The sequence below is a fragment of the Oryctolagus cuniculus genome, chromosome 10, assembly GCF_051225735.1.
Source record: "Oryctolagus cuniculus isolate XC-2025 breed Fujian yellow rabbit chromosome 10, ASM5122573v1, whole genome shotgun sequence".
In the NCBI taxonomy this organism is placed as follows: Eukaryota; Metazoa; Chordata; class Mammalia; order Lagomorpha; family Leporidae; genus Oryctolagus; species Oryctolagus cuniculus.
Genome location: NC_142876.1, coordinates 94,408,953 through 94,436,683, shown reverse-complemented (window position 1 = coordinate 94,436,683; position 27,731 = coordinate 94,408,953). Strand labels below are relative to the sequence as shown.

Here is a 27,731-nt window from a genome sequence, read left to right as displayed (position 1 = left end):
TATGGAAGGCAAATGCACACATACATCACACACACAGAGCAGCCCTTCCAGAAAGACAGACAGACACACACACCCCATCAACGACGATTACATTTACCCAGGCCTCTGCAACATTCAGATATGATCAGTGATTTATTTTCATTCAGTAGCTATGAAAACAGCGGCACAGGTCCAGCATTTTAGAGGCAATCTCAGAGTGTCGTGAAAAAAAAAATGACACAATTTGCAAATATCCAGATGGTAGCTGGGGCTGGTTTATGTGGACGGCTGGTAGTTCACGTAGACAAGCAAAATGACTAATAGAAGAACTAACAGTGTCACCTCCACAGAGCTGAGCATGCAGAATTTTGCCAAAGATCAGCATCTTGGTTTTGAGAAACACACAACGGAAATTACCAAAACTCTTCCAAGGTGGGGCTTGCAACCCCCACTCGAGTGGATGCTGCTATTCTGTGAGGTGGGCTGCTGCAAGCACTGACTAATGGCAAGATCTCCCACCCAAGCACAGGGGGAAAATGGGCCTTCGACCATCAGGCAATTTGCTCAGGTAGGCTGGTTCATCCTTCACATATTATGTGGTGAGAAGAGCCACAATCTAGTCATTCAGAGGCTCTGTGATGTGGTTGGGAAAGCACAGACTTTGGGGTCGGACTGGGCTGTGACACTCAACTCCTCCATCTAGTAGCTCAGCCAGCCTGGGGCCTGCACTGAGCCTCAATTTTTTTCTTCTCGAAGGAGGGCAATCATACTACCCTCACTGGATTGTTGTGACAGCAAGACTTAAAGCCCCACTGCACTGTGGACCGTAAAGCCACATTCAGAGACCAAGAAGGTGACCATGGTGTTTCTTAAAAACCATCTTAGGGATCTTTTTTGAGGTGTAGAAGTCTTGATGATGTTCATGTTTAATGAGTACTACGCGTCAGCCACTATGTTAAGCAGTGCACATGAATCATCTCACTGTGATCTGAGGACGCAGAGTCATCATCATCTCCATTTTACAAAGCGGTGGGAACCTGAGGTTTACAGAGGCACAGGAGCTTGTCGAAAGCCACAGTATTTGTGGGTGGTAGAAATGGCTGGGACCCAGGAAATCTTATTCCAGCGTTGATGCCTTGAACAGTCTTAAATGTACACGTGTGAAGTGAAGTGAATGTATGGTTTTCTAATAAACCTGTTCCTTGATCATGTGTATCCTGGAGGCCCAACCAAGACCCCCAAGATACTTTTCAGCCGAACAAGCCTCACAATGAGGTCCCAGTTACCATAACTAAATCCCATCCACAAGTGGCTCCCCATCCAGCAAGACGTCTGAGGTCACATGATTCATGGAGTCTACTTAAATCATCTCAAGAAATCAGAGAAATCTAACTGCAGTAACTCCTTATGACTACTTCTGTGCAGTTGGTCATTTTACACTGTCAGGTCAATACTATATGATACACATTTCCAGAAATGTATAAATTACTGGAAACCACTTGAGCTCTTCAACTAGCATTCAGGAACTACAGCTCCAAGTGTGTAGTTTTCAAATGCACATGTTGGGGACCGCCACTGTTGTGTAGTGAATAAAGCTGCTGCCTGCAGTGCCAAGGCACCCCATATGGGCATTGGTTCGAGTCCCAGCTGCTCCGCTTCCCATCCAGCTTCCTGCTAATGCACCTGGGAAAGCAGCAAGGGATGGCCCAAGTGTTTGGACCTCTGCTTCCATGTGGAGACCTGGAAGAAGTTCCTGGCTCCTGGCTTTGGACTGACCCAGCCCTGGCTGTTTCAGCCATTCGGGGAGTGAACCAGTGGATGTAAGATCTCTCTCTCTGTCTCTCCTCTCTCTCTCTCTAGAACTCTGATTTTCATACATAAATCTTAAAAAAAAAAAAAAAAAACGTACAGGTGGACTGCTGGATGCAAAAATCACAGAGGAGCACGGGGTTCACCATGCCCGTCAGAGCTGAGACTTAAAAGGTACCTTATTAGTTACATAAAGTGCTCAAGATCATATATTTAAAGGATCTATTTTAAAGCATTTTGAATGTCTATTAAGTTTTGTGTTCTCCACCCTTTCTTTCTACAGAGGTAAACACCCTTAGATCTTATAAGGGATGCTGGCTTAAATGCTGGACTAAATCCATCAGGAAATCTGGCATTGGATCTTGGCTCAAGCTGCTGATTTTCTTTGTGGCTTTCAGCAAGTCACCTCCCTTCAGTGTCCTTAATCATAAAGTGGAGAGAATAATGCGTGCTTTATGTTAACTTTACAACATGATTAGGGCCTCAAGAGAGACACAAACCACGGCAGACTCAGAAAAGGAATAGAACTCTATCATTTCTAAGTGCCTGCTGTTATTGCCAGGGCCATGCAAGGCTGGTGGCCAAGTCAAAATCAGAACCTGCACACATGAGATCCAGGGACATATTCAAATCTTCACAAGACAGGCATATGGCCTATGTGCTGCCAACTTTTAAACTACCAAGAGACAAAGGCAATGGCTATAAATACCACGAACTAAATCAGGTCTAATCCTCACCAACATCTAAGATGGCAAATCTTAAAACCAAGAGTAAGGTGTCCACCAAGTTGTCAGATGTATTCTTTGAAACAGCAGAAATGCCTCTTTGAATTTTCAAAATAAAATGGACCTAAGGTTCTCAAAAGCTCTTCATCAGGCTCTAGTGGCTTTAGCCAATGTGTCCACTCCCCTGAGCCTTTATTCTTTAAAAGTAAACCTCACCAAGGGGAACTAGTGATTTTTAACTTAAAATCAGTGTAATTCATTAGAGCTAACAGTTTTCTTCTCAGTGATTTGATCAGGTGTTCAGAATACCTAATATGCCTACAATGGCCGGTCACTGCTGACCCAGGAAGGCAGGAACCAATATGAAAACAGAGATAAAGTGAGAAAACCTACATCAATGATCAGAAGAAATAAATTTGATCATACCCAATTTCTTGGTTAAAGTCCAGAGCCATTGACTAAGCTCCTTAGATTTCATGACTAATGATTAGAGCTGGCAGGACTGAGCTGGTTATGGGTATTAAAACCAAACATTTGTAATCCAACCCAAACACTCATGTCCTAAGAAATACCAGATTAAGAAGCAGTATTGTAGCAACAGACACGCAATATCATGATCCACAATTCATGCTGGGAAATTTTTAAGTACAAAATAGATCTTAAAGAACATAAAAAAAATTTGAAACATACATAGTTCTTTTGGGAAATTATGAGTGAAATTTTTAAAACTACAAAGCACTTAAATCTTGAGTAGAAATGTTATTACTTGCTTTCAAGAGAATCTTTTGCCTGTTTTTCACTTGAGCGTATACTAACAAATAAATGGACACCCATGACGGCCTCCACAAGTCCCTTCCTAAGTGACCTTCCCAGCACACTCGGTGCAGTGACAGAACAAACACTACAAGGCACTAGCCAGTGTCGCACTGTGCACCCTGTTCTGAGAGCACATTGGAAAGGCACAGCCATTGCATGTATAACGGGCACAGGTGCTCCGCAGCCACTGTCTATGGAGAGCCAAGAGTCCTATTTTCCTAGAAAAGCCTTTAGATGGACCCATTTTCCACTTCATTGTAATCATCAAATATTGCTACAAAGAAACTGGTCTATCTTAAAACAAAAAAACTACTGCCAGACACTGAGTTAATATTCAATGTCTACTTTATAAACAATTATATAATCATATTTTTCATAAGACAGACAAGTGAATTTTTTTAAGACATTTACAAATACTGAGGACACCTACTGGTAGAAAATATATTTTAGTTAACTGCTTACGGAGAAGGTAGGCCTGCAAAGGTTGGCTGGCTGCCTTTTGTGCTAATAATGAAACCAGAAAACTAGCTCTTAAATTCATTTGGGTTTCTTTTTTTCAGTTTTGCCTGTCTCCATCATCAGATCAACAAAGCTAAGAGACATGACTACCTCAAGATATATAAAGCTATCTCTCCTCTGGTTTAAATACTAAAAAACAAAGACAAAACCCAAACCCTCACTGATGCTACCTGAAAAATCAACTATTTCCAACAATCATTCCTCTCCCATCCTTTATCTCACATCAAGACATCCCCATAAAAGGAAAATAAGTCATTTTATAATGAAGACCAGCTACCAATGAAGAAAATCAACGTTTGACATTTGATGGTAATTCCTCTCATCACATTTAGGAAATATAGGCATATCCATACCCTACATGTAAGAATGAAAAATAATCAGCAGGAATTTTACTACTTTTACTAAGCCTTACGCTAAACTATGCAAAAGCACAGGACTAAGTGATGACAAGAAGGACCAGTCAGAGTCCGGAGCTATTCTCACTATTCTTTTGTTCCACTTGAACTGACTAAATAAGTCAGCTACGCTTTTCTTATTTCCAAAAGGGGTTTCAGAAGGCACCAACCTCACTGTTCCTACATTCATTCAATTATGAAGCTCCCAACGGAAAACCATTATATCCCTTCCAAGCCTGAGCAACCTGAGTTCTAGGCAGGTGCTGTCCTGTGAATATTTCAGAATCCAAATGCCATCAGGGTCACCTCACTTTCACAGTAGCTGGACACAAAAACTCTGAGAAGATACTCAACTGGACTGCAGTGTGGGTGGGGGGTACAGAAAGCTGAGTGCCTCTGGAGACCAAGTCCTGTCACCCTGTAGCAGCTCTCCTTAGAAGAGACGAATCTCTGATGCCAACTTCCCAACACACATAATTCAGTGAGCCAAGTGCAGGCAGCCCAGCAGACCCCAGGGTGGCGAGGGGGTGGGAGCCTAAGAGTGCGGTGCCAGGGCCGGATGCACACCTGCCTACAGACTCCCCACTGCTGATTATGCTGCCAGGTGGGGTGAGTGGAGATCTCCCACATACACACACGAGTGGCCAAGAGGAGCCAGGTGCTGTGGCTTCTGCTGTAGCTGTGGCACAGCAAGGCTGCTGTTTGGTGAAAGCAACTGTATTCCCTAAGACCCTGAAGCCAACTGTTGTGTACCTGAGCGATTTGCCAGAGGAGAAACAAACAGGAGGGAGAAGCAGACTGAATCGGGGCTGGAAGGTCCCGGGAAAAGTTCCCAGAGAGAAGCGCCCATCGCCCTGAGACTTTAATTCATTTTTAGGATCCATGTGGGAGACACTCCAGTTACTTAATTAGCCCAGACCCCTGGCCTCAGATGGCAAGTAGAGGGACTTGTGTCCCATTTCTGTTGCAAAGCAGCTGCAAGGCCAAGTCTGACAGGTGCGATGTCTGGAGGGGTCCCCAAGAACCTGGCTCTGCCCTCCCAATCTGGACAAGAGGAAATACTCGCTTTAACAGTAGCTCTTTGCTGACACACACGTCTGCAGAAACTGCAGCCGAAAGTCCCTCTGCGGGTCTACACAGAAGAACCACATTCTGAGCCCCCCGCAGGACGTGAGAGAGAGAGGAGGGGCGGGGAGGTGCTGCTCCCAAGCGCAGGCACAGGGCAGAGAGAAAGAGGGAGAGAGAGAGAGAAGGCACAGGCACACAGAGGCTGACAATGGGAGCAGGGAGAAGCAGAGCGCCGGGGAGGGCACCCAGAGAGCCGGCTATGACGCGCAGAGCGACCCTACCTCGGCGTCCTTGGCCGGACCGCTGGCCGGGGGCAGCTCCAGGCTGCAGTTCGCTCTCTTGACCGTGAGGTAGAAGGGGAAATCCTTGGCCACCATGGCGGCTGCCGGGCCTGCCCTTTGGGATGTCACCGCTGACCTCAAGCGACTACAAAACTCCCAAGCGAAATGGGTTCCCAGGTCCACGGTGCTAAGTGTCGGCCACTACACCGAGACGCGCTGCCGGCTACTAGCGCAGCAGCATTCGGGGCTCCGCGCTCCTGCCGACAGGGGCGGGGCCGCTCCGGGACACGCCCAACGCGGGCGGGGGGCGGGGCGCCGGCGCGGCCACGCCCCCGCGCGAGGGGCATGCCCAGGGGCATGCCCAGGTGCAGCCCGGAGTGCGCACTGCGGCGACCTCCACCTCTCGCCGGCGCTCCGCCTCGGGAGCCGCCCGACCCCGGGACCGCAGCTCTCAGGCTGCTCCCTCGGCGCTCTCGGAGTGTGCGAGGCCGCGGGTAGGTGGAGCGAAGGGGCCTGCCGTGGAAAAGCGAGCGTTTTACAGGCCCACACAGGGTCTTGCTCTCAGGACAGTTTCCTTTCAAACGTCATTAGGGTCAAAGTCGTACTGACAGTGCAGTGCACCCTACAAAGTGTACAGTTTCCTGAATTCTGACAAACGGAGACATCTGCACCACCCCGGAGAGTTCCCTCTCTCGGAGGCAGTAAAACAAACGCGGAAACAATGGTGGTATCCATCAACAGGGAGTACAGAAGTGCAGGGACGTAAGCTCTCCCTGGCGCTCTGAAGGAAGACCCGCCTGTGGGTGTGGCCCGGGACGATCTCCCTTGTGTTGGGCTCAATTTAAAAAATCACTGCACAGTAAGCACAGTGAATACCACTTGCGTGAAAAACACGTCTGCTAAAGAATACCATATATTTCCTATAGAGACACATTTATAGGTAATTGTCATTAAATGCCGTGTGGAAGAATACACATGTACCAGTTCCTTTGTGCTGAGGTGGACAAAAGGGATCCTAAGCTTCCAGCTAATGTTCTTTAAGCTTTTTTATTTTTTTAACAAGAAAAAAGTATATCCAGGTGTTTCTTGGGAAATTATAAATTGCTTTTTTTTTATTTGACAGATAGAGTTGAACAGTGAGAGAGAGAGACAGAGAGAAAGGTCTTCCTTCTGTTGGTTCACCCCCAAAATGGCTGCTACGGCTGGCGCTGCGCTGATCCGAAGCCAGGAGCCAGGTGTTTCCTCCTGGTCTCCCAGGCGGGTGCAGGCACCCAAGCACTTGAGCCATCCTCCACTGTCCTCCTGGGCCACAGCAGAGAGCTGGACTGGAAGAGGAGCAACTGGGACTAGAACCGGGCACCCATATGGGATGACAGTGCTGCAGGCAGAGGATTTACCAAGTGAGCCATGGCGCCGGCCCCTGTAAATTACTTTTTTTTTTTTTTAATTTTTTTTAACTTTTATTTAATGAATATAAATTTCCAAAGTACAGAATATTGATTACAATGGCTTCCCCCCCATAATGTCCCTCCAACCCACAACCCTCCCCTTATCCACTCCCTCTCCCCTTCCATTCATATCAAGATTCATTTTCGATTCTCTTTATATACAGAAGATCAGTTTAGCACACATTAAGTAAAGATTTCAACAGTTTGCTCCCACACAGAAACATAAAGTGAAAAATACTGTTTGAGTACTAGTTATAGCATTAAATCTCAATGTACAGCACACTAAGGACAAAGATCCTACATGAGGAGTAAGTGCACAGTGACTCCTGTTGTTGACTTAACAAATTGACACTCTTGTTTATGGCATCAGTAATCACCCTAGGCTCTTGTCATGAGTTGCCAAGGCTATGGAAGCCCCCTGAGTTCACTGACTCTGATCATTTTTAGACAAGGCCATGGTCAAAGTGGAAGTTCTCTCCTCCCTTCAGAGAAAGGTACCTCCTTCTTTGATGACCCATTCTTTCCACTGGGATCTCACTCGTGGAGATCTTTCATTTAGTTTTTTTTTTTTTTCCCCAGAGTGTCTTGGCTTTCCATGCCTGAAATACTCTCATGGGCATTTCAGCCGGATCCGCATGCCTTAAGGGCTGATTATGAGGCCAGAGTGCTGTTAGGACATTTGCCATTCTATGGGTCTGCTGTGTATCTCACTTCCCATGTTGGATCATTCTCTCCCTTTTTGATTCTATCAGCTAGTATTTGCAGACACTATTCTTGTTTCTGTGATCCCTTTGGTTCTTAGTCCTATCATTACGATCAATTGTGAACAGAAATTGATCACTGGGACTAGTGAGATGGCATTGGTACATGCCACCTCGATGGGATTGAATTCGAATCCCCTGGTATGTTTCTATCTCTACTGTTTGAGGTAAGTCAGCTTGAGCATGTCCCGAATTGCACATCTCTTCCCTCTCTTATTCCCACTCTTATATTTAACAGCGATCACTTTTCAGTTAAGTTTCAGCACTTAAGAAGAACTGTGTATTGATTACAGTATTCAACCAAAAGTATTAAGTAGAACAAACAAAAAAAAATACTAAGAGGGATAACATATTAAGCTGCTCATCAACAGTCAGGGTGTAAATTACTTTTTAAGGAAGATTTATTTAGTTAATTGAAAGGCAGTTATAGGGAGAGATCTTCCATCCACTGGCTCACTCTCCAAATGGCCACAATGGCTGGGGCTGGGCCAAGCCAAAGCCAGGAGCCTGGAATTCCATTGAGGTCTCTCATGTAGGTACAGTAACCCAAGCACTTGGGCCATCCTCTGCTGCTTTCTCAGGCATATTAGCAGGAAGCTGGATCTGAAGTGGAACAGCTGGGACTTGAACAGGTGCCCATATGGGATGTCATTGTTGCAGGTGGCGGCTTAACCCGCTGCACCACAACACCAGCCAAGTTTTTTTTTTTTACCTAGTAAAATTATGATCTCAAAAGTTCTGCTGTAGGCTGAACTGTTGATTTTTCCCCTGCTCATATGAGAGTCATGGCCCTACTGGTGTCTGGAGAGATGCTGTCTCTGCTTTACTTCTTGGGTGAGGGGGAGATGCTGGGAATAGAGCTATCTGGTCCTTGTTCTGGGGGGTCTCTGCTTCCAGCTGAGGTCAGAACTGGTGTTGCCTACTTCCCAGGGAGGACATCTCATAGTACACAAACAGCTTCTTAGTCCCAGCTGTCAAGCTCACACCCTAGCACTGAATCCACTCATCTTCTTGCCCTGCTAGAGTAGAAAAACTGCTTTTGGAGGCAGAAAGAATCTGGCCTGGTTTAGCCAGCCAGTTTTTGCTCTACATGTCCTGGAGCTGCTGAATGAGTTCCAGCTGAGACTAAAGACAGCAGACAGCACTCAAATATACAGCCTGAAGCGACAGGAAGTGGTCAAAGAGGTAGGGGTGGCAGAGTGCCCCAGGCCCACTGATTTTGCCTGTTGATATTCCTGAACATAACTTCATCCTTTAAGCTTGAGCTGATGGGGAATTCACACAAGTGCGTCACTCTCTCTCCAACCCTCAAGCTTGGACAGGCCACACTCAGTGACTGCCTAGCCACCTAGGATTTGAGCCGAAGAACCTAGTGCCTCCTAGCTCCCACCCTCTCCCCGTCCTCCATGACCCAACCATCAACCACAAAACTCTGCCTGCCAACTGCCTACCTGAGGACAGTTGTTGTTGTTAAGATTTATTTGTTTGAAATGCAAAATTGGGGGATGGTAGGAGGGAGAGAGAGAGAGAGAGAGAGAGAGCTCTTCCATCTGCTGGTTCACTCCCCAAATGGCTACAATGACTGGGGTTGGGCCAGACACAGGCCAGGAACCTGCATCTCCACCCAGGTCTCCCACACGGGTGACAGGGGCCCAAGCATTTGGGCCATCCTCCACTGCTTTCTCAGGCACATCTGCAAAGAAATGGATTGGAAGTGGAGCAGCCAGGACTCGAACTGGTGCTCATATGAGATGCTGCCTGTCCCAGGCATAGGCTTAACCTGCTGCCCATGATACTGGCCCCCGGGGATGGGTTTTGATCCCCAGTGGGGCTCACTGGGCCTTGTTCTCTGGTTGGAAAATATATCTAGCATTTGGTGAAAAAAAGAGTCTCCTAGGCAGATTCTGACAGCCCTGATGTGGGGCTGTTCACGGTAGTAACCTCAGGACTGAACAGGGAGTCAGACTTAACCATCAATCTAGTGAAATAATAAATAAACCCTAAGAAATACAGCAGGGGCCCTTTAACCTGCAGTTCAATTACTGAAGAGCAAAGAATAATTCCACTGGTTGACCACAAGGCTGCCATATCTATTTTCTCTTAAACCAGTTTTGTGTCCTCTTTAAATGATATTGGAAGCATAAAAATCAATGCATATATTACATGCACAACACATAAACAGCAAACTTAGACTTTTTCATTACACATGATCGGCCAAGAGTGACAGAGAAAGAGTGATTGCTAATGGCTCATAGTAACTCAGAATGCTACCAAAAAAAAAAAAAAAAAAAACCACCACCAACAAAAAAACAAGTTCCAAAATGCATGTGAAAGGCAAGCTGAGAATCAAGTTCCCTTGGGTGGTCTGCTGATTCTTTCAAGGGTCTCATAGCTTGAATGCCTCCCCCAACACACACACCCTGAATGCAATTCTGGTGTTTAAAAACATATACTTTGGGTATATCCAAGCCTGTACACTAAAGCTGGCAATTTTGGGTACATGCAAGCATGTATGTGGTCCTTAAGACATTTAAAGACTTCTCAAGGGTATTTTTGACTCAGTGCAATTTCCACCTTGCACCCAGACTTCAGAATCTTGCTCCTGTGTAATGTACTTCTCCACCACTGGAGTTTTGCAGTCGGGCTGGGAGTCTAACCAGGGGCATGCGTGCGCAAAGAATGTCAGCAAACAGGCTGGCCCACAAGGAAGGTTCCAATGCACAGCCCTGAGGCTAGTGTCACAGTGAAGGGAAGCTGGTCCAGCCCCATGGTGAGGACCAGGTAAGCAGCCCCAGGAGCCCACCGCTCCCCATCCTGCCTGGGTGTGTGTGTTTACAGGCTCAGCAACAACACTGCTCTAACAGGCAGCTTCCCTCAAAGCAAGGGCACAAAGTGCCTTTCAGAACTTGCCTTCGGCACAACCAGTTATAATCCTATAAAATGCTGCACAGCCAGGCAGTTCCTCCCAAGCCAGAAGCCTGGAGACTGAAATAAAGAAGGCTGTTCTGCAGTTCTAGGAACGGTGCCAAGTCTAGGGCTGCAGGCTCGCCTGTACTGAGTGGGGGTCGTTTGTGCTGCCGCTAGAGCGGTGGGCCTCCCCACGCAAACCCTCGGCTGGCAGTCTCCCTCTTAGATGAGCAGACAACCAGGCACAGCTAAGGGACCATCGATTGACTCCTCAAATCTCGGTGCTGTGAATGTGTGCAGAACAAGTCCACTGTGAGGCTAAACCTTCAGGAGCTAACAAGGCTGTGACAATCTTCTCAGCCAGCAGTACAGTGTTCTGCCTTGTTGATGATATGCATACTTCACATCCGGGTCAACAGTTGCTTTTTTTTTTTTTTTTAAAGCCTTGTTCATTCATTCATTGAATATGTACTGAGAGCTTCTTATAGGTCAGGTGCTCCATCAGCCAACCTTCTCCTTTCTTCTCTGTGTATTCCAGAGCCTCCGCCAAGCAGGTGTTAAACAATATGGTTGATTTTATTCATTTATTTTTAAAGATTTATTTATTTATTTGAAATGCAGAGAGAGAGAGAGAGAGAAAGAGCGATCTTCCATCTGCTGGTTCACTCTCCAAATGGCCACAATGGCAGGGACTGGGCCAGGCTGAAGCTTCATCCGTGTCTCCCACATGGGTGCAGGAACCCAAGGACTTGGGCCACCTTCCACTGCTTTCCCAGGTGCATTAGCAGGGAGCTGGATGGCAAGTGGAACAGCCGGGGCTCAAATTGGCACTCTTACAGGATGGAGGCTTAACCTTCTATGCTACAGCACCGGCCCCAATATGGTTGATTTTAAAATGTGGTCTTTATCAACTGTATCCTCAGCAGCAAGGATACAGAAGGAGCTTACGTGACACTAGCCAATCCCTCGAAGCCTAGCCTTCAAACATGTGCACCTCCTTCTGCTTCCCTGGAATCTGGGGCCATCTCTTCTACCTGCTAATTTGACGTGGTCATGTAGGTATATGTTGGGCACACATGTGTTCCAAAACCTCTCCCCTACCCTCCCATTTGAGTGACATTCCCAGTCAATGGCCTAGATCTCTCCTCTCCATAACTTCAGCCCTGATTGGGAGGAAAGGAAGAGAAAAAGCCTTAAGCTCTGGCAGTGAATTCTGAGAGATCAGGGTTGTGATTTACTGCTAGACAGGTTAAAAAAAAAAAAAAAAAAAAAAAACAGAACACCAGATTCCATTCCACAAATGGAGCACTGACCCTCTCCGAAAATCACACCACTGCTATTACTCTCCTCCTGCCTGGGGACATGGCCTGTGGTTCCAGACAGGATTTACAAAAACATAACCCTGGATACTATAAATCTCGAAGACTTAATTCTTTAAGATCTCATTCTTGAAACAAGTCTGAAGACCCAGATAAGTGATAGTCTTTTTCTTTCTCCTGAATGAGATAATTGTCTGCATTATTAGTTGTAATGAAAAAAAAAAACCCTATAATAAAAAACTAAATATTATATTTTTAAAAATGAGGAAATACCTGCAGTGGTATGTCGCTCCCCCTCTTCGTGGAGGAACGACACTAAACCCTGCCTAGGCTTCCTATCCGAGTCACGGCACCATTATGTCGCTCCCCCTCTTCGTGGAGGAGCAACACAGGACCCTGCGCTGTTCTTTCTGTCTGCTCGGCCCTCCCCGGGTTTGCTGCTGGTTCTTCCCGGGTTGGCTACTATCCCTTCCACCTCCGTGGAAGGGCAGTTCCCCCTGGCCGCATTCCCCACTTCCGCAGGGGAGCGGCACACCGCCGGCCGGCTCGCTCGGGGACTGCACGGGTGTTCCTTCAGCTAGATGTTCCCCATAGATGTTCCTGGTGCATGCCGTCTCTCTCCTCCTTTATAGTCCTCCTCTGCCAATCCCAACTCGGCTGCCCACACGCCGAGTACGCTGCTCTCCTCCAATCAGGAGCAAGTCCTACAGTTTATTAGTTGAACTGGAGGCAGCTGTGCGGAAGCTGTTTACTTCTCTCCCAGCGCCATATTGTGGGAGAGCAGATGCATAGAATAAGTCCTAATTCGAGTAACTTAGTCTAGTCCGAATTGCTCCCCACAGATCCCCCTTTCTTTTTATTTTTTAGCGTTGATACGCGCCTGTCTTCGGTGTCCCGCGGCACACACTCTGCTCTACTTGCTAGAGTTGCCACAGGCTCTTACAAGTCCTATCCATCAGGCAAACCGAATCCGGGTCCTCTCTTCGCCATTGTGAGGAGGTTTTTAGGCACTGATGCGTGCCTGTGTTCGGTGCCCTGCAGCGCATGCTCTGGTCGAGCCTGCAGGGGCTTACAAGCCTATCAGGCAAACCGAATCCAAGCCTTCTCATTGCCGTATTGTGGGGGAGACTTATTAGTGTTGGTTCGTGCCTATCTTCGGTGACCTGCAGCTCATACTCTGGTCGAGCTGCTTGCTGGCGCTTACCGCCTTAAATCAGGCAGACCGAATCCAAGCTTAATATTGTTGTATTGTGGGGAAGCCTTACTGATGTTAATTCGTGCCTGTCTTCGGTGACCTGCGGCGCATAAGCTGCTAGCTGCCCGCAGGTGCTCATCGCCTCACTTGATTAGGCAGACCGAATCCAAGCTCTCACATTGCAGTGTTGTAGGGAGGCCTTTTTATTTCTCTATTTCTCTATCTCCGGGCATTCCTATTTCTCCCATTTTACTTCTATCTTCCAGCATTCCTATTTTTCTCACTTTCTCTTATCCCTGCGGCTTTCTGGCACCTCGCCCCGCCGGCGGGTTCCCGGCTCTGCGCCGCTTCAGCCCGCGCGCCTCTCTCATCTGCGCAGCTTCCCGGCTTTGCGCGGCTCGGCTTCGCGCGCTCCGCGGTCTCCACGCTTAACCCTTTCGCGTCTGAACCACGGCCTACGCCAGCCCCGTTCCCTATCTATTCACGCCCCGTGCTCTCTCTGCACGCGGCGGCTTCCGCGAGTAACACAGCGTAGCTTACGTGTCCACCACTAGCATTCAATCTAAGTTCCCCGGGCTAGCCTGGCGAATTCAACCCAGCGTACGTCTCCGCCCCATGATTTGGCTTCCCGTCCTTTGCTCCCCGGGCTAATCAGACGGATCCCAATCTGGCTCACGTTTCAGCTTCTGGTTTCAACTTTTCGCCCCCTATTCCCGGGCTAACTTGAGAATCCCAAAGTGGCTTTCGTGTCCGCCTCGGCCTGCCCCCCGCGGCTTCAATTTCCCTAACATTTTTCTCTACCCGGTATGTTTCCCCAAACTTTCCTCCAACGATACTCCTCCCTCATTTCTCCTGGCCTCTCCCCACAGTCCGCATCCGAGTCTGTTTGTTCTAGCTTTCACTTTCGCTTTCGACCTTAGAGATTTCTCCCAGCTTCCCCCCGTAGTCCGTATCCGAGTCTATGCCTAGGCTTTCAATAGCTTCTTCCGGCACCCTTTTCGTCCGGCTTTTCCCTAGGCTGTTTGCTAGTGTCTCTCTCCGATATTTTCCCAATTCTTCCCGTTTCTTCCCTCCTAAGTTTCATATCCGTCCTAAGTTTCCTATCCGAGCTAGGTTTCCCAATCCGAGTCACGGCACCATTATGTCGCTCCCCCTCTTCGTGGAGGAACGACACTAAACCCTGCCTAGGCTTCCTATCCGAGTCACGGCACCATTATGTCGCTCCCCCTCTTCATGGAGGAGCAACACAGGACCCTGCGCTGTTCTTTCTGTCTGCTCGGCCCTCCCCGGGTTTGCTGCTGGTTCTTCCCGGGTTGGCTACTATCCCTTCCACCTCCGTGGAAGGGCAGTTCCCCCTGGCCGCATTCCCCACTTCCGCAGGGGAGCGGCACACCGCCGGCCGGCTCGCTCGGGGACTGCACGGGTGTTCCTTCAGCTAGATGTTCCCCATAGATGTTCCTGGTGCATGCCATCTCTCTCCTCCTTTATAGTCCTCCTCCGCCAATCCCAACTCGGCTGCCCACACGCCGAGTACGCTGCTCTCCTCCAATCAGGAGCAAGTCCTACAGTTTATTAGTTGAACTGGAGGCAGCTGTGCGGAAGCTGTTTACTTCTCTCCCAGCGCCATATTGTGGGAGAGCAGATGCATAGAATAAGTCCTAATTCGAGTAACTTAGTCTAGTCCGAATTGCTCCCCACAGTGGTATATGACAGACAGGTGCATTCCCAAGCAGTGGTTTTCAACCAGGGTGATCTGCCCCACAGGGGACACTGGAAATGTCTGGAGACATTCTTCACTATCACTGGAGGGGACCAGGGTCTAACTGACATCTAGTGGGTAGAGGTCAGGAAAGCTCTCAACACTTTTGATGCACAGAATAGCCCCCTACAACAAAGAATTAGCAGGTCCGAAATATTAATAGTTCCATTGTTGAGAAATTCTGTGTTAAAGAGATTAAAACTGAAAAGTGGCATCAGAGTCAAGAGAATCTGTTGGGGGTTGGCGCTGTGGTATAGTAGGTTAACCATCCACTTGTGGCACTGGAATCCCATATGGATGGTGGTTTGAGTCCCAGCTTCTCCACTTCCTATCCAGCTCCTTGCTGATGGCTTGAAAAAGCAGTGGAAGATGGCAAAAGTGCTTGGGCCCCTGCACCCGCATGGGAGAGCTGGAAGAGGCTCCTGGCTCCTGGCTTCGGACTGGCTCAGCTCTGGCCATTTGGGTACTGAACCAGCAGATGGAAGACCTCTTTCTCCATCCTTCTCTCTCTCCCTCTCTCTCTCTGTCTGCAACTCTGCCTCTCAAATAAATAAAAAAAAAATCTTTAAAAAAAAAAGAGAGAGAATCTGTTGGTTTTGATTTCAATGGTGTTTCCACTTGAGACGTTGATCACTGATCAGTACCAAATATCAGCTTGGGCTTGGTGGAACAAGGGATAACACTTGAGGATCAAGAAGTCCCAGTACATTGCCATGCCTGATCACCCCTGATGCCAAAACCAAACCCTTAAACAAGTAATAGATTCCATAAAACACAAAAAGGACGAGAGAACCAAGAGGAATATGGGAGTAAGAGATGGGATGGGGCTGGGCCAGAAAACTCTCTCAAACTACTTCAGATATGAAAATGTAGTTCAGAAGACCAGTGAAAATTAATATCTAAATTAAATATAAGCAGAAGCCAAAGAAGGGAAAAGGAAGTTTTCAAATTTTGTTCTTTTCTGAGACAACCTTTGCAACCATATTTAGTTGTTTTGGGGGGTAGAAATGCAAATCTAGAGATTAAATGTAAGCCCCAAAGGGCTTAATTTACCATCTTCTTGATAAATGAGTATGGTATTTCTTGTTGAACAACATGTGTGACCAAAAACCTGTCTCACTCAAGATTTTGCAATAAGAATCCTGACCTTTCTACCTTGAATTTATGCCTACCAAGCTTGCTTACTCACAGAACTGACCCAGCTGCTGGAATGTTTTCTGGACACTATGAAGGATCTTTGAACTTTACAGATATTCTGCATTTGTTTGAAAACATTCCTTATCTTATAAGTTTGTTATATTCCAACCTTGTTTATTCCCTTAGGACTACAGCCAATGTATGCATTTATGTGGGTTTGTATACTAACCATTACAAGCAGAAATAAGAAACTAAAATATGTAAAGTCCAGCTCTGAATAGACAAGGTATTCTCCCTCCATCACCTACAGACTGGTCAAAAGTAGCCTATTTAATCAAATTAAAGATGCTACACACTATCAAATGTTATTATTTTGGATTCTTAAGAAACACAGGGGCAGGCATTTTGGTATAGCAGTTAAGATGCTGCTTGGAACATCTGCAACCCATATCGGAGTGCCTGTGCTCAAGTCCTGGCTCTACTTCCAACTCCAGTTTCTTGCTAATGTGCACCCTGAGAGGTAGCAGATGATGGCTCAAGTCCTTGGGCCCCTGCCTCCCACATGGGAATCCTAGACGGAGTTTCAAGTTTCTGAAGTCAGCTCAGCCCTACTCTTCCAGACATTTGGGACTTGAACCAGCAGATGTAAGATTTCTGTCTCTGTTCCTCCTCAATGTGTCTTTCTGCACTTCAAATAAAATCAAAATACATAAAAATTTTAAATAAGAGAAAACATTGCTAAATCAATTGTATCACATGACCAATTATTGGACAATTATATTGCAATTTCAGAGAAGTTGAAATGTTAGGGGAAATGTGTGCAACAGTGAAACACAGCAGCCTTCATATCATTGGGCTTGAATTTGAAAACCTACATGTTGATACCAACATGACTTTTGGAGAGTTAGGGGGACAGCACCTCCAGAGAACACTTGCAACAACACTGACACTTATCAAATCCATCTCACTAGGCCTCACTTAGGAGCTAGTAAGCTGAAATTTTTCTCACAATAGACCCCAGAAATTTGCATTTTTGATAAACACTTTCAATGAACACTGTTTAAGCAGCATGGTGTTGTGATTTGGACATATATATATATATATTTTTTTTTTGACAGGCAGAGTGGACAGTGAGAGAGAGAGACAGAGAGAAAGGGCTTCCTTTGCCGTTGGTTCACTCTCCAATGGCCGCCGCGGCCGGCGCGCTGATCCGATGGCAGGAGCCACGAGCCAGGTGCTTTTCCTGGTCTCCCATGGGGTGCAGGGCCCAAGCACTTGGGCCATCCTCCACTGCACTCCCTGGCCACAGCAGAGAGCTGGCCTGGAAGAGGGGCAACCGGGACAGAATCCGGCGCCCCGACCAGGACTAGAACCCGGTGTGCCGGCGCCGCTAGGCGGAGGATTAGCCTAGTGAGCCGCGGTGCCGGCCGTGATTTGGACATATTAACAGCTACAGAGACTGTGTTGTGGTGCAGCAGGTTAAGCCATTGCCTACAATGCAGGTGTCTCATATGAGTGCCAGTTGGAGTCCCAGCTGCTCCACTTCTGATTGAGCTTTCTGCTACTGCACCTGGGAAAGCAGAGGAAGATGGCCCAAGTGCTTGAGTCCCTGACACCCACGTGGAGATCCAGGTGGAATTCCAGGCTCCCGGCTTCAAGCTGCCCCAGCCCTGGCTGTTGTGGCTATTTGGGGAGTAACCCAGCAGACAGAAGATCACTGTCTTTCCTCTCTTTCTGTGTTTCTCCCTCTCTAACTATGCCTTTCAAACAAATAAACTAAAAATCTTCAAGAGAAAAAAAAAAGAAGTATTAGCAGCTCTCCTTCTCCTTAGAAACGTTCCGACATTAGATTTTCAGGACACAGGTACCCGAGGGTCATAAGCACAATGGCTGTAGCATCAAAATGCAGAATGAGAACTGGGAGCTGCTTATTTGCTCATCTAAACCCACATGTACTGAGCAACTACTGTGTGCCAGACAGCATGCTCTATACATCTGGGTGTATCAGAGATACAAGGAAAAATATGCAAGTCCACACTCTAAGAAAACTACCAACCACTAAGCCACCCACCAGGAGACAGACTCTGGCTCTTAGGACTTGATTTACAATCTGCTATCCAGAGTTCTAATTAAAAACACTCTTATCTTCATAGCCACAAGGCATGACTGCATTTAAGTTTTTAAAAAATTAGCTGTAGAGTAGGGAACTGGAGGAGGGCAGTTGGCTTGAGATGTTTACCTGAACAAAGACCTGGGGCTGGGGTGGAGAAGGAGGGGGAGGGCACTGCATGTGCAGAAGAGCTTAATTATAGAACAAGTTCAACCAGCAGAAACAGGCTTGGGGACTTCTGACAAGTACGTGTTTCATCTGGTGGGAGCAAAAGTTGGCTGGTGTTTGTGCTAGAGAGCACCCCATTAGCTGAAAATGTCCACTTGATGCGGGCACCAGATGCATTTTACAGAGGGGCTGGACAGTGTGGACAGCTGGGCACTTTGATTAAGTGGGAGCTAAGTTGTAGGAGCTAAGTTAAGGGAGCCTCTGCTGTATTTGAAGGTTTTTTGAATTTCACATCCAAAACAAGTTCAGCAAACATTTGTCACGTATCCATAATTCCGACCAAATCCAAGCCTTGACGATAAAAGGCTGAACAAGAGCACTTGCCACCAGTTAGCTCCCCACTTTTCTCACTGCATTACCATTTGGTTCCTCAACTCAGGCACAAGAAGGACAACCATCTGACAGTTTGCCTGGCTAATTCTTCTCATGAAGGCCACCTGTGATCCCTAGGCTGACGTAACTCTTGCTTTGTACCCTCCCACAGCAATGAGTACCTCTTGTCCTCTCAGTACTCATCTGCTCATATTGACTGATTAATGTCTGTCTCCAGATCCAACTCCAAGCTGTGAGGGGACAGGGACTGGGTCTGTCTTGGTCCCGACAGCAGTTTCATGTCCTTCAGGTGCTAGATTTGTATTTGTGGAAATGAAGATTAAACTGAAATGGGGCTAAGCAGAGAAGACGTAGTGGAGGAGGCAAACCCAGGGAAGATTTTTGCAAGAAGAAGCATAGCATATTTATAGTTTCTGAGATGGGGCCAAGATGTCCTATGTAGAATATCACAGTGGACTGTCAGAAGCTTTCCAAGGCAGACACAGGGCCTTGGTACTTTGCCTCTCGAAGAGTCTGAAATTCATGCTAAGTGTTTTCAGAGGTGGCTCCAAAGGGGTAAGATTGTAGGAGTCTTCCTAGATGTCAGGAGAGCCTGTGGTTCCCTCCAGCCTTTTACACATGCCCAGCAATGTATTTTAATTTCCTGTTCAAGGTGGACACAGCAGGAAGACTAAAAGTGGTGGCAAAGGGACATTGAATACCTGCAACGTGCTCACCTGCTCGTTTCCTTCCATCCAGAGGTGCCGCCTTTTCCTTCTCCATGTTTTTGATCCCAGGTTAAACAATTACTTTTCTTTTCAACTTGCCATGCTCCTGCCTACTATTGAAATTGATAAGAAACTCAGTTCTCTTTCCTTTTTGTAAAGATTCATTTATTTGAAAGGTGAAGTGATAGATGGAGGGAGAGGGAGAAACCCAGAAAAAGATCTTCTAGCGACTGTTTCATCCCCGAATGGGTGCAATGACAGGCGCTGGGCCAGGTGAAAGCCAGAAGCCTAGAACTCCATCTGGGTCTCCCACATCAGCGGTAGATGCCAAAATGCTTGGGCCACTTTCTACTGTTTTCTGAGGTGCAGCAGCAAGGAGCTGGACTGGAAGTGGAGCAGCTGGGATTTGAACCATCATTCATGTGGGATGACAGCATCCAAGAGGCAGCTTGATTTGCTGCACCACAATGCCAGCCCTGAAACTTTGCTCTCTTGAGGTAGGCCTCAAGGGGCCCACTTATAAACGGCAGGCAAGATTTTAACTGACGTTTCGGCAAAATAAGACACACTGCTAATTTCAAATTCTCGGGTTGTTGTGAAATGATGAACTCAACAACTCTTTGTCCAAAGGGAAAAGAAGGAAACTTCTCTGCTACCTGCTCCACCCAAGGAGGGTCATGTTCTCCCGTGATGGACAAGATCTGAGTGCTCATTCTGGTTTAGAGACAGTACACAGTGAATAAAACTCATCTGTCAGTGAGTGGGAGGAAGGAAGGCAAGGAGGTAAGAGAGAATGAAAATTATAAAGCCAACATCATGTGGCTTCCTCCTTGAACTTTAATAACCCAGTGATGCCTGCAGGCTTAGAAGAGCCAAATGCAATCGTAGGTACGAGATCGCTCTGGTGCCAGGAAAATGCAATAAGACATAACTTTTACAAGGTAGCCAATGAATAAATGCCCCGCAGGAACCAAACAGTCTTTAAACACCTCCAAAGTTGGCAGCCAGATGCCTCAAACGTTGGCTTAGTGCATCCAAAACGCACAACGGAGAAGGCCACTTTCCTGAAGATGATCATATTCATCTTCCAGGGCAAACGCTAGCTGGGCAGCCTGGGTTTTTATGATCCAGTGGAGGAGTGGAATTCAATCTGTATTTTCTTTGCCACAGCACAACCCATTTTAATGCATGTTAGAGGTTTTCCACATGCAAGCCATGTTGTCTAGGATGTTTTCAAAGGGAAACCTTCAGCATACTGCCTCAGTTCTGTCCCGGGGTGTTATCCAAAAGATCTGAAACAGCAACTCTTCGTTCAGATTCTGCTATTATGGGATGTGATTTGGGGTATCCTGTTACACTTTATCCCCCCAAGTATTCAAGGAAGTATCTGTCACAAAACTTCGAGAATAAATACAAAAATGGTGCTGGCAGAGTTCAGCCACCAAAGGCATGAGCATTTTGCTTCAGTTTCCTGTTCACAAAGCTTTCTAAAAACTACCCACGTATTCTATAAAAAAGCCCCAAACAATAGCTCACTATGCTTTTTCTAAACTCTTGCCTCATGCCACTCTGAAATGAGGTGCCATCACGTTTCCTGAGTGACGGGCTCCAACACCACATCCCTTCCCTCCCCTCCCGCCCCCCTCCCTGGCCTCCACCTGGCGCCATTCCTGAACTTAGATGCTTTTCCAGCTAAGGAGCTCAGCAGAGAGAAGACAACATCCTCCCTCTACCTGTCCTGAGAACATCAAGTGTCTGTACATGCCAGCAGCAGGGAGAGTGGAGGTTTCCTTCCCCCTAAGTGATGCTCCCTTCCTGAAAGACCTTTAGTATGGAAGTTACAAAGTGAAAAACAAAAAAACAGCCTGCTCCTGGAAGCTGAAGAAACACAACAAATGCACTGCCTTGAGATACAACTTGTTACGAGTAACATGCGTTTTCTCCCACCCTGGTTGTACAACAAAAGTTTTCTGCAGAACATGCAATAGCTTATCCTATAGTTCCCAGTAGAACAAAGGAGAAGGTAAGCCCTAAATGCGAAGCCACCTGGATTCAAATATCAAATTTTTGCTTGCTAACTATTGACTTTGGACAGGTTACTGAATGATACCAAGTCATAGTTTAATAATCTGTAAAACTTCAAAGCTTCAATGAGATAACAACACACAAATAATTGAATGAGAAAATGCATACAAGTGTGTGTATGCATTTAATTTAGTGAGAAAATACAGATTTCAAAAAGTGTGTGGAGGCTGCGCCACGGCTCAATAGGCTAATCCTCCACCTGCAGTGCCGGCACCCCAGGTTCTAATTCTGGTTAGGGCGCTGGATTCTGTCCCAGTTGCTCCTCTTCCAGTCCAGCTCTCTGCTGTGGCCTAGGAGGGCAGTGGAGGATGGCCCAAGTCCTTGGGCCCTGCACCCGCATGGGAGACCAGGAGAAGCACCTGGCTTCTGGCTTTGAATCAGCGTGGTGTGCAGGCTGCAGCCCGCCAGCCGCAGCGGCCATTGGGGGATGAACCAACCAAAAAAAGGAAGACCTTTCTCTCTATCTCTCTCACTGTCCACTCTGTCAAAAAAAAAAAAAGTGTGTGGAAAATGGAATTAAAAGACAAGTTTAGAAGCAGGCATCTAGCTTAGCAGTTGGGACACCCATATCCCACCCACATCAGAGTACCTAGGTTCCAATTCTGACTAGTGTTTCCTGCCAGTGCAGACCCTGGGAGACAGCAGTAATGTCTCAAGGAATAGGCTCCTGCCACTCACATCCACATCACCTGGATGGTGTTCTTAGCTCCTGACCTAATCCCCGGCCCAGCCCTGGCCATTGCAGGCATTTGGGGAATGAATCAGCAGACGGGGGAAGGGGCTTTCACGCTCTCTCACTCTCTCTCTCTCTCTCTCTCTCTTGCTTAGCTTTCGATGCAGCACAGTGAAGAGTGAACAGCCACAAATTAGAAGACATGGCATACAATCCTTCTACCATTACATTTGATGTGGGGCACTGGACAAGTCAATTGATCTCCCTGTGGTGCAGTCTTTTGAACTGTAAAATAGGGGGACTTAAACACACTCATGTTTCTGTGACTCTATAAAAGTGCAAATACACTGACGTTGTTGGGAGTGTGGTCTTGATTTTTACACCATTTTATTTCAGGAAAATGATGACATCTCATAGTGATAAAAGCACCCTTGTCAGGAGGGCCTGGCTTTGTTCTTCCTGGTTATCTCAAGCACCTGGCTCAGCAGCTGAGGGGTAGTTTACATCAACTGATTGAATGAATGAGCTAAGTTCTCCATGGACCAGACACTGCTGAACTGAGGAGAGCTCTGGGAACCCTCGATTCAAACTCCAGGTTTACCAGTGACCTTAAAAACATCTGTGTGGGAAATGCTAATCACCCTGATTTGATCATTACACAGTGTATCCATATAGCAAGATACCACATTGTAGCCCATGAATGTTGTGATTATTGTACGATTTTAAGTGTCAATTAAAAGTAGTTTTTTTTTGTTTTTTGTTTTTTTTTTAAAGCACCCTTGTGGGGCCGGTGCCATGGCGCAGTAGGTTAATCCTCCGCCTGTGGCGCCAGCATCCCATATGGGCACCAGTTCTACTCCTGGCTGCCCCTCTTCCAATCCAGCTCTCTGCTATGGCCTGGGAAAGCAGTAGAAGATGGCCCAAGTGCTTGGGCCCCTGCACCTGTGTGGGAGACCCGGAAGAAGCTCCTGGCTCCTCGCTTTGGATCGGTGCAGTTCCAGCCATTGCGACCTTCTGGGGAGTGAACCAACAGAAGGAAGACCTTTCTCTCTGTCTCTCCCTCTCACTGTCTTTAACTCTATCTCTCAAATAAAATGAATAAAATCTTAAGAAAAAAAAGGCACCTTTGTCTAAAATTAGCACATTTGGTGTGGGCAGTCCATACTTTGGGTTGGCTTGGTGTGGCAATATTTTGTAAGGGCTCACCAGAACATTAAACTCAATGTCCTCATTTGTCAGGAAACACGTATGCACATGGATTTCCTAACTAGCAAATGGCAAAGCTAGCAAGAGGTTGACACAGAGGGATTTGACTATGAGAAAAGGAACACTGAGGGAAAATGGAGATAGACTACAAATGGGATGGAACAGGACTAAAATATACCACTGTCACTTAAAAATAGGTACTCGGTCTGGGTTATCTAGACAACAACATTTAGTTCCTACTCTGTCTTCTTCCTCCAGGCCTGTTATGACTTTGAGAGCTGTCTGTCCCTTCAGTGGACAACTCTTGCTGCCCTATGGATTTTCCTCAGTCATAACTTCCTTTCTGCCCTTCAGGGAGGGTTGGTTCTGGTGTTCGTGTATTACACAGAGGGCCGCAGGCATGCAAAGCCGAGTGCCATAGGCTTTGTGTAACTGCTGCAACAAGTAACTAGGACAAGCTGCTTGAGAAAGGACGTTTACTTTGGTTCACAGTTTTGGAAGTTCATGGTTGAAGCCTGGGCAGGCCCATTATTTCGGCTATCTTGTGAGGCTACAGGATGGGAGACCTTACACCGAAGGATCCAATGGCAAGCTAGGGAGCAGAGAGGCCAGGCTTAACTTGGATTTTATAATCAATCCTCTCAGGAAAACAGCCTTGTAAGAGCAAACCCCCAAAGAACGTGCCACTAAGTCTCCCTCCCAAACATTTTAATTGGATCAAGCCTCCAACCTTAAGTCATCAACCATTAATATTAATCTATTAATGAAAATAAGACTTTGGGGACCAAGACTTTAGGGGACACACAAATTAATATCCAAACCATACCAGGCTTTTCAAGGCTGAGGGATTGTGTAAACCCCCAGCCAAACTTTTAACACAAAATATTTACATTGGGGGCCGGCACTGTGGTGTAGCAGGTAGAGCCACTGCCTGCAGTGCTGGCATCCCATATGGGTGCCGGTTCGAGTCCTGACTGCTCTGCTTCTGATTCAGCTCTCTGCTATGGCCTCAGAAAGCAGTGGAAGATGGCCCAAGTCCTTGGACTCCTGCACCCACATGGGAGACCTGGCAGAAGCTCCTGGCTCCTGGCTTCAGATCAGCACAGCTCCGGCCATTGCAGCCAACTGGGGAGTGAACCAAAATATGGAAGACCTCTCTCTCTCTCTCTGCCTCTGCCTCTCTGTAACTCTGCCTTTGTGATGTGATGGATGGAAAGAAAGTCAGATGAGAGTCTCAAATCCTAGGTTCAAATCCTAGCCCCAGACTTCCACAATGACTTTGGTCAAGCCTTGCAATCTTTGCTCACCAGCTTTCCCTACTGGTGCTCAGGGGGTTGGATGTTGTCAACCTCAAGTGCTAGAGTCACCTGAAGGAGAAACACCAAAGCACCGTTAACAGTCACGTTACTTAATCTCGCAGCGCCTCAGTTTTCTTGAGTGCAGTTAGGATGTACTGGTCCTTACTTCAAAGGGCAGAGGTAAAAAGTAAAAGCCAGGTAAAGGGGATGACACATTGCAATAATTTCCTAAACAGTACCCAGGATTACCATGGTCCCAAACATAGCTGGGAAGTCAGGCTGGAGAAAAGGAAAGAATCTCTTCAAAGCCCAGGAACCAAGCAACCAAAGACAGCTCTGAAGTTCTCAGAGTACATTCCATGTTTGCCACCTCCTTCAAGCAAAAATTCTATATGGTGCAGTGTACCAGTTCGAACCCCAGCAGCTCCACTTCTAATCCAGTCCCCTGCTAATGTACCTGAGAAAGCAGCTGAAGATGGCCCAAGTGCTTGAGCACCTGCTACCCATATGGAAGACTGGATGGAGTTCTAGGCTCCTAGATTTGGCCTGGTCCAACCCTACTTGTTGCAGTTATTTGGGGGAGTGAACAAATGGATGGAAGCTCTCTCTTTCTCTGTAACTCTGCCTTTCAAATTAATAAATAAATCTTTTAAAAAATTCTGTATAGGATTCTCTTTCAAAAGTGGAGTAACACAGAGAAATGATACATGTCTGAGTACATATATTACACAATTACACATTGCATGTATGTACAGAAATGTTACACTATCTTCCATAAATACGTAAAATTACTGTGTCACTCAAATAAAAAATAGGGTAACACAGGTTTCACTTAACTCTGGATGGAACAAAAAAGAATTATTGTGATTTGGGGCATTCACAACTGTATGTTAAAAAACTATAACATATTGTTAGGTTCTATACCAGACCTGGGAGAAACACATGCCATGTAGGACCATATTTAGTCCTCACAAGCTGCTGAAGAGGGTTCTATCCCTGTTTCACACACGAGAGCATGCAAACTCTGAAGAGTAACTTTTTTTAAAAAAAGATTTATTCATTTATTTGAAAGGCAGAGTTACAGAGAGGCAGGACAAAGGCAGAGAGAAAGAGAGTTCTTTCATCTGCTGGTTCACTCCCTAAATGGCCACAATGGTCAGAGCTGGACCAATCTGAAGCCAGAAACCAGGAGCTTCTTCTGGGTCTCCCACGTGGATGCAGGGGTCCAAGGACTTAGGCCATTGTCTACTGCTTTTCCAGGCCACAGCAGAGAGCTGGATCGGAAGTGGAGCAGCTAGGACTTGAACAGTGCCCATATGGGATGCCAGCACTGCAAGCAAAAGTTTTATGCCACAGTGCCAGCCCCCTGAATGATAACTTGCTCAAGATCACACTGCTGCTGAAAGGCCACACCAGAATTTACTGAAGTCTGTCTGGAATGCTCATGGTCTTCAGCACGCAGCTACACTCCTCCCAAAGATAGGGTGTCCACGGTGAGGCCACTCCACAACATGGGCAGGTGGCTTCACAGGCAGGTGACAGACACATGCACACAGACTTGGGTCGTCTCGGGTTTTAGTCCCTGTCTACCCACAGACTCCAGCTGCTACACACGTTACTTAATTCTCCTGGACCCTGTTTTGATCAAACGAAATGTACTGAATTCAAGTTTTTCACTTTAAGTCTTGTGGAACATGAGTCATATTTTTATGCCTGGGAGGTTAGAGTTAAAAAGGAGCCAAGACATCAGGAGCTGACCCTCTGTCCGGGGGTCCTGGTTAGTAGACATAAGTGCATGACCTTCAGCTCTTTTCTATCTTACAAATTCTGAAATTTGACTGAATTTTAAGGGACAAAGGGAAAAGGAGCAAGAGTCTCCTCTCAAAGCTGTGTTTGAACAGTAGCCATGTTCTTCATACTTGGCTGGAAGGCTTATTTGGGGTGTTTTGGGGATGGGGGAGCTGGTGGCGATAATGGAGAAGGAAGTTAAACCCCTTCTCTTGAACTGATCAAGGCAAGAATTCAACAGACGTTCAAAGAAATGAATTCAAAGGAAAACAGACCTGGATCAAATGGATAAAAGTGGAGCCACTGCTAAAGATGTATGAATATGTAAAAAATGTGAACAATTTCTCTCTTGTTCTCAGCCATCCACCCCATCACAGACCATTTTTAGTCTCACGATCAATTCTCTTTTGTGAGAATGAACACACCTCTTCAATAAGATAACCACAGGTAAACCGCCCTGCTCATCTCCATCCACATGCTTGGAATCTGAACAAAGGAGAGCTGTCTGGAAATTAAAGAATTCTTGTTTTCATTGGTAGCTTTGCCCAGGGTAGTGGCAAATATTGTTTCATGAGTTTCCAGCTTAGGATTTAGAGCTCAAAAGATAAAATGCTCCTACAAGAAAGAAAGAGGAGATATTTTTTCTTATTCAATTAGAGAGGTATTTTCCTCCCAGAAGAGGTAACACTGAATCTGTCCATTCTGCCAGCATCTCCATCTATAGATACTGAGACCAACAATTACCTGAAGGACTTCTTTTTTCCATTCATTATTAAGAACAAGACTTCAGATTAATCTCAGGTCTTCTGACTCCCAGTTTAGATTTTTGCCATCAGATCAGCCTACCTGATGAGCCACACCTCCCAGACCACAAAATGTTTGGCACATAAAGGTGCTCCATAGGAATGGTGCTATGACACTGCAGGTTGGATCACAGCCTGTGATGCCAACATCCCACATGGGTACCAGTTCAAGTACTGGCTGCTCCACTTCTGATCCAGCTCCCTGTTGATGTGCCTGGGAAGGCACCAGAGGATGACCCAAGGGCTTGGGCCCCTACATCCAAAATCAAACTTGATTTTGAGGACACCTGACTTTGGACTACTAGATGACATAAAGAATTACCATTAGATGTTATATGACATATTGTTTTTTTTTTTTTTTAAAGATTTATTTTATTTATTT

At 46.6% G+C, this 27,731-nt stretch overlaps 1 protein-coding gene across 4 annotated transcripts in view; it reads right to left on the bottom strand.

Annotated features, from left to right (window-relative positions):
* Nucleotides 1-27,731, bottom strand: part of ARHGEF3 (Rho guanine nucleotide exchange factor 3) — a 336,416-nt gene that overhangs the window by 69,318 nt on the left and 239,367 nt on the right. The window contains exon 1 of one of the 4 annotated variants that reach the window (XM_002713258.6): nt 5,593-5,881. The exons of the other annotated variants lie outside the window; for them this stretch is intronic. Within the exon in view, the coding sequence (XP_002713304.1) occupies nt 5,593-5,688 (96 nt within the window). The 5' untranslated portion in view covers nt 5,689-5,881. Of the gene's footprint in view, nt 1-5,592; nt 5,882-27,731 lie in introns of those variants that run through there. 4 annotated transcript variants of the gene reach the window in all.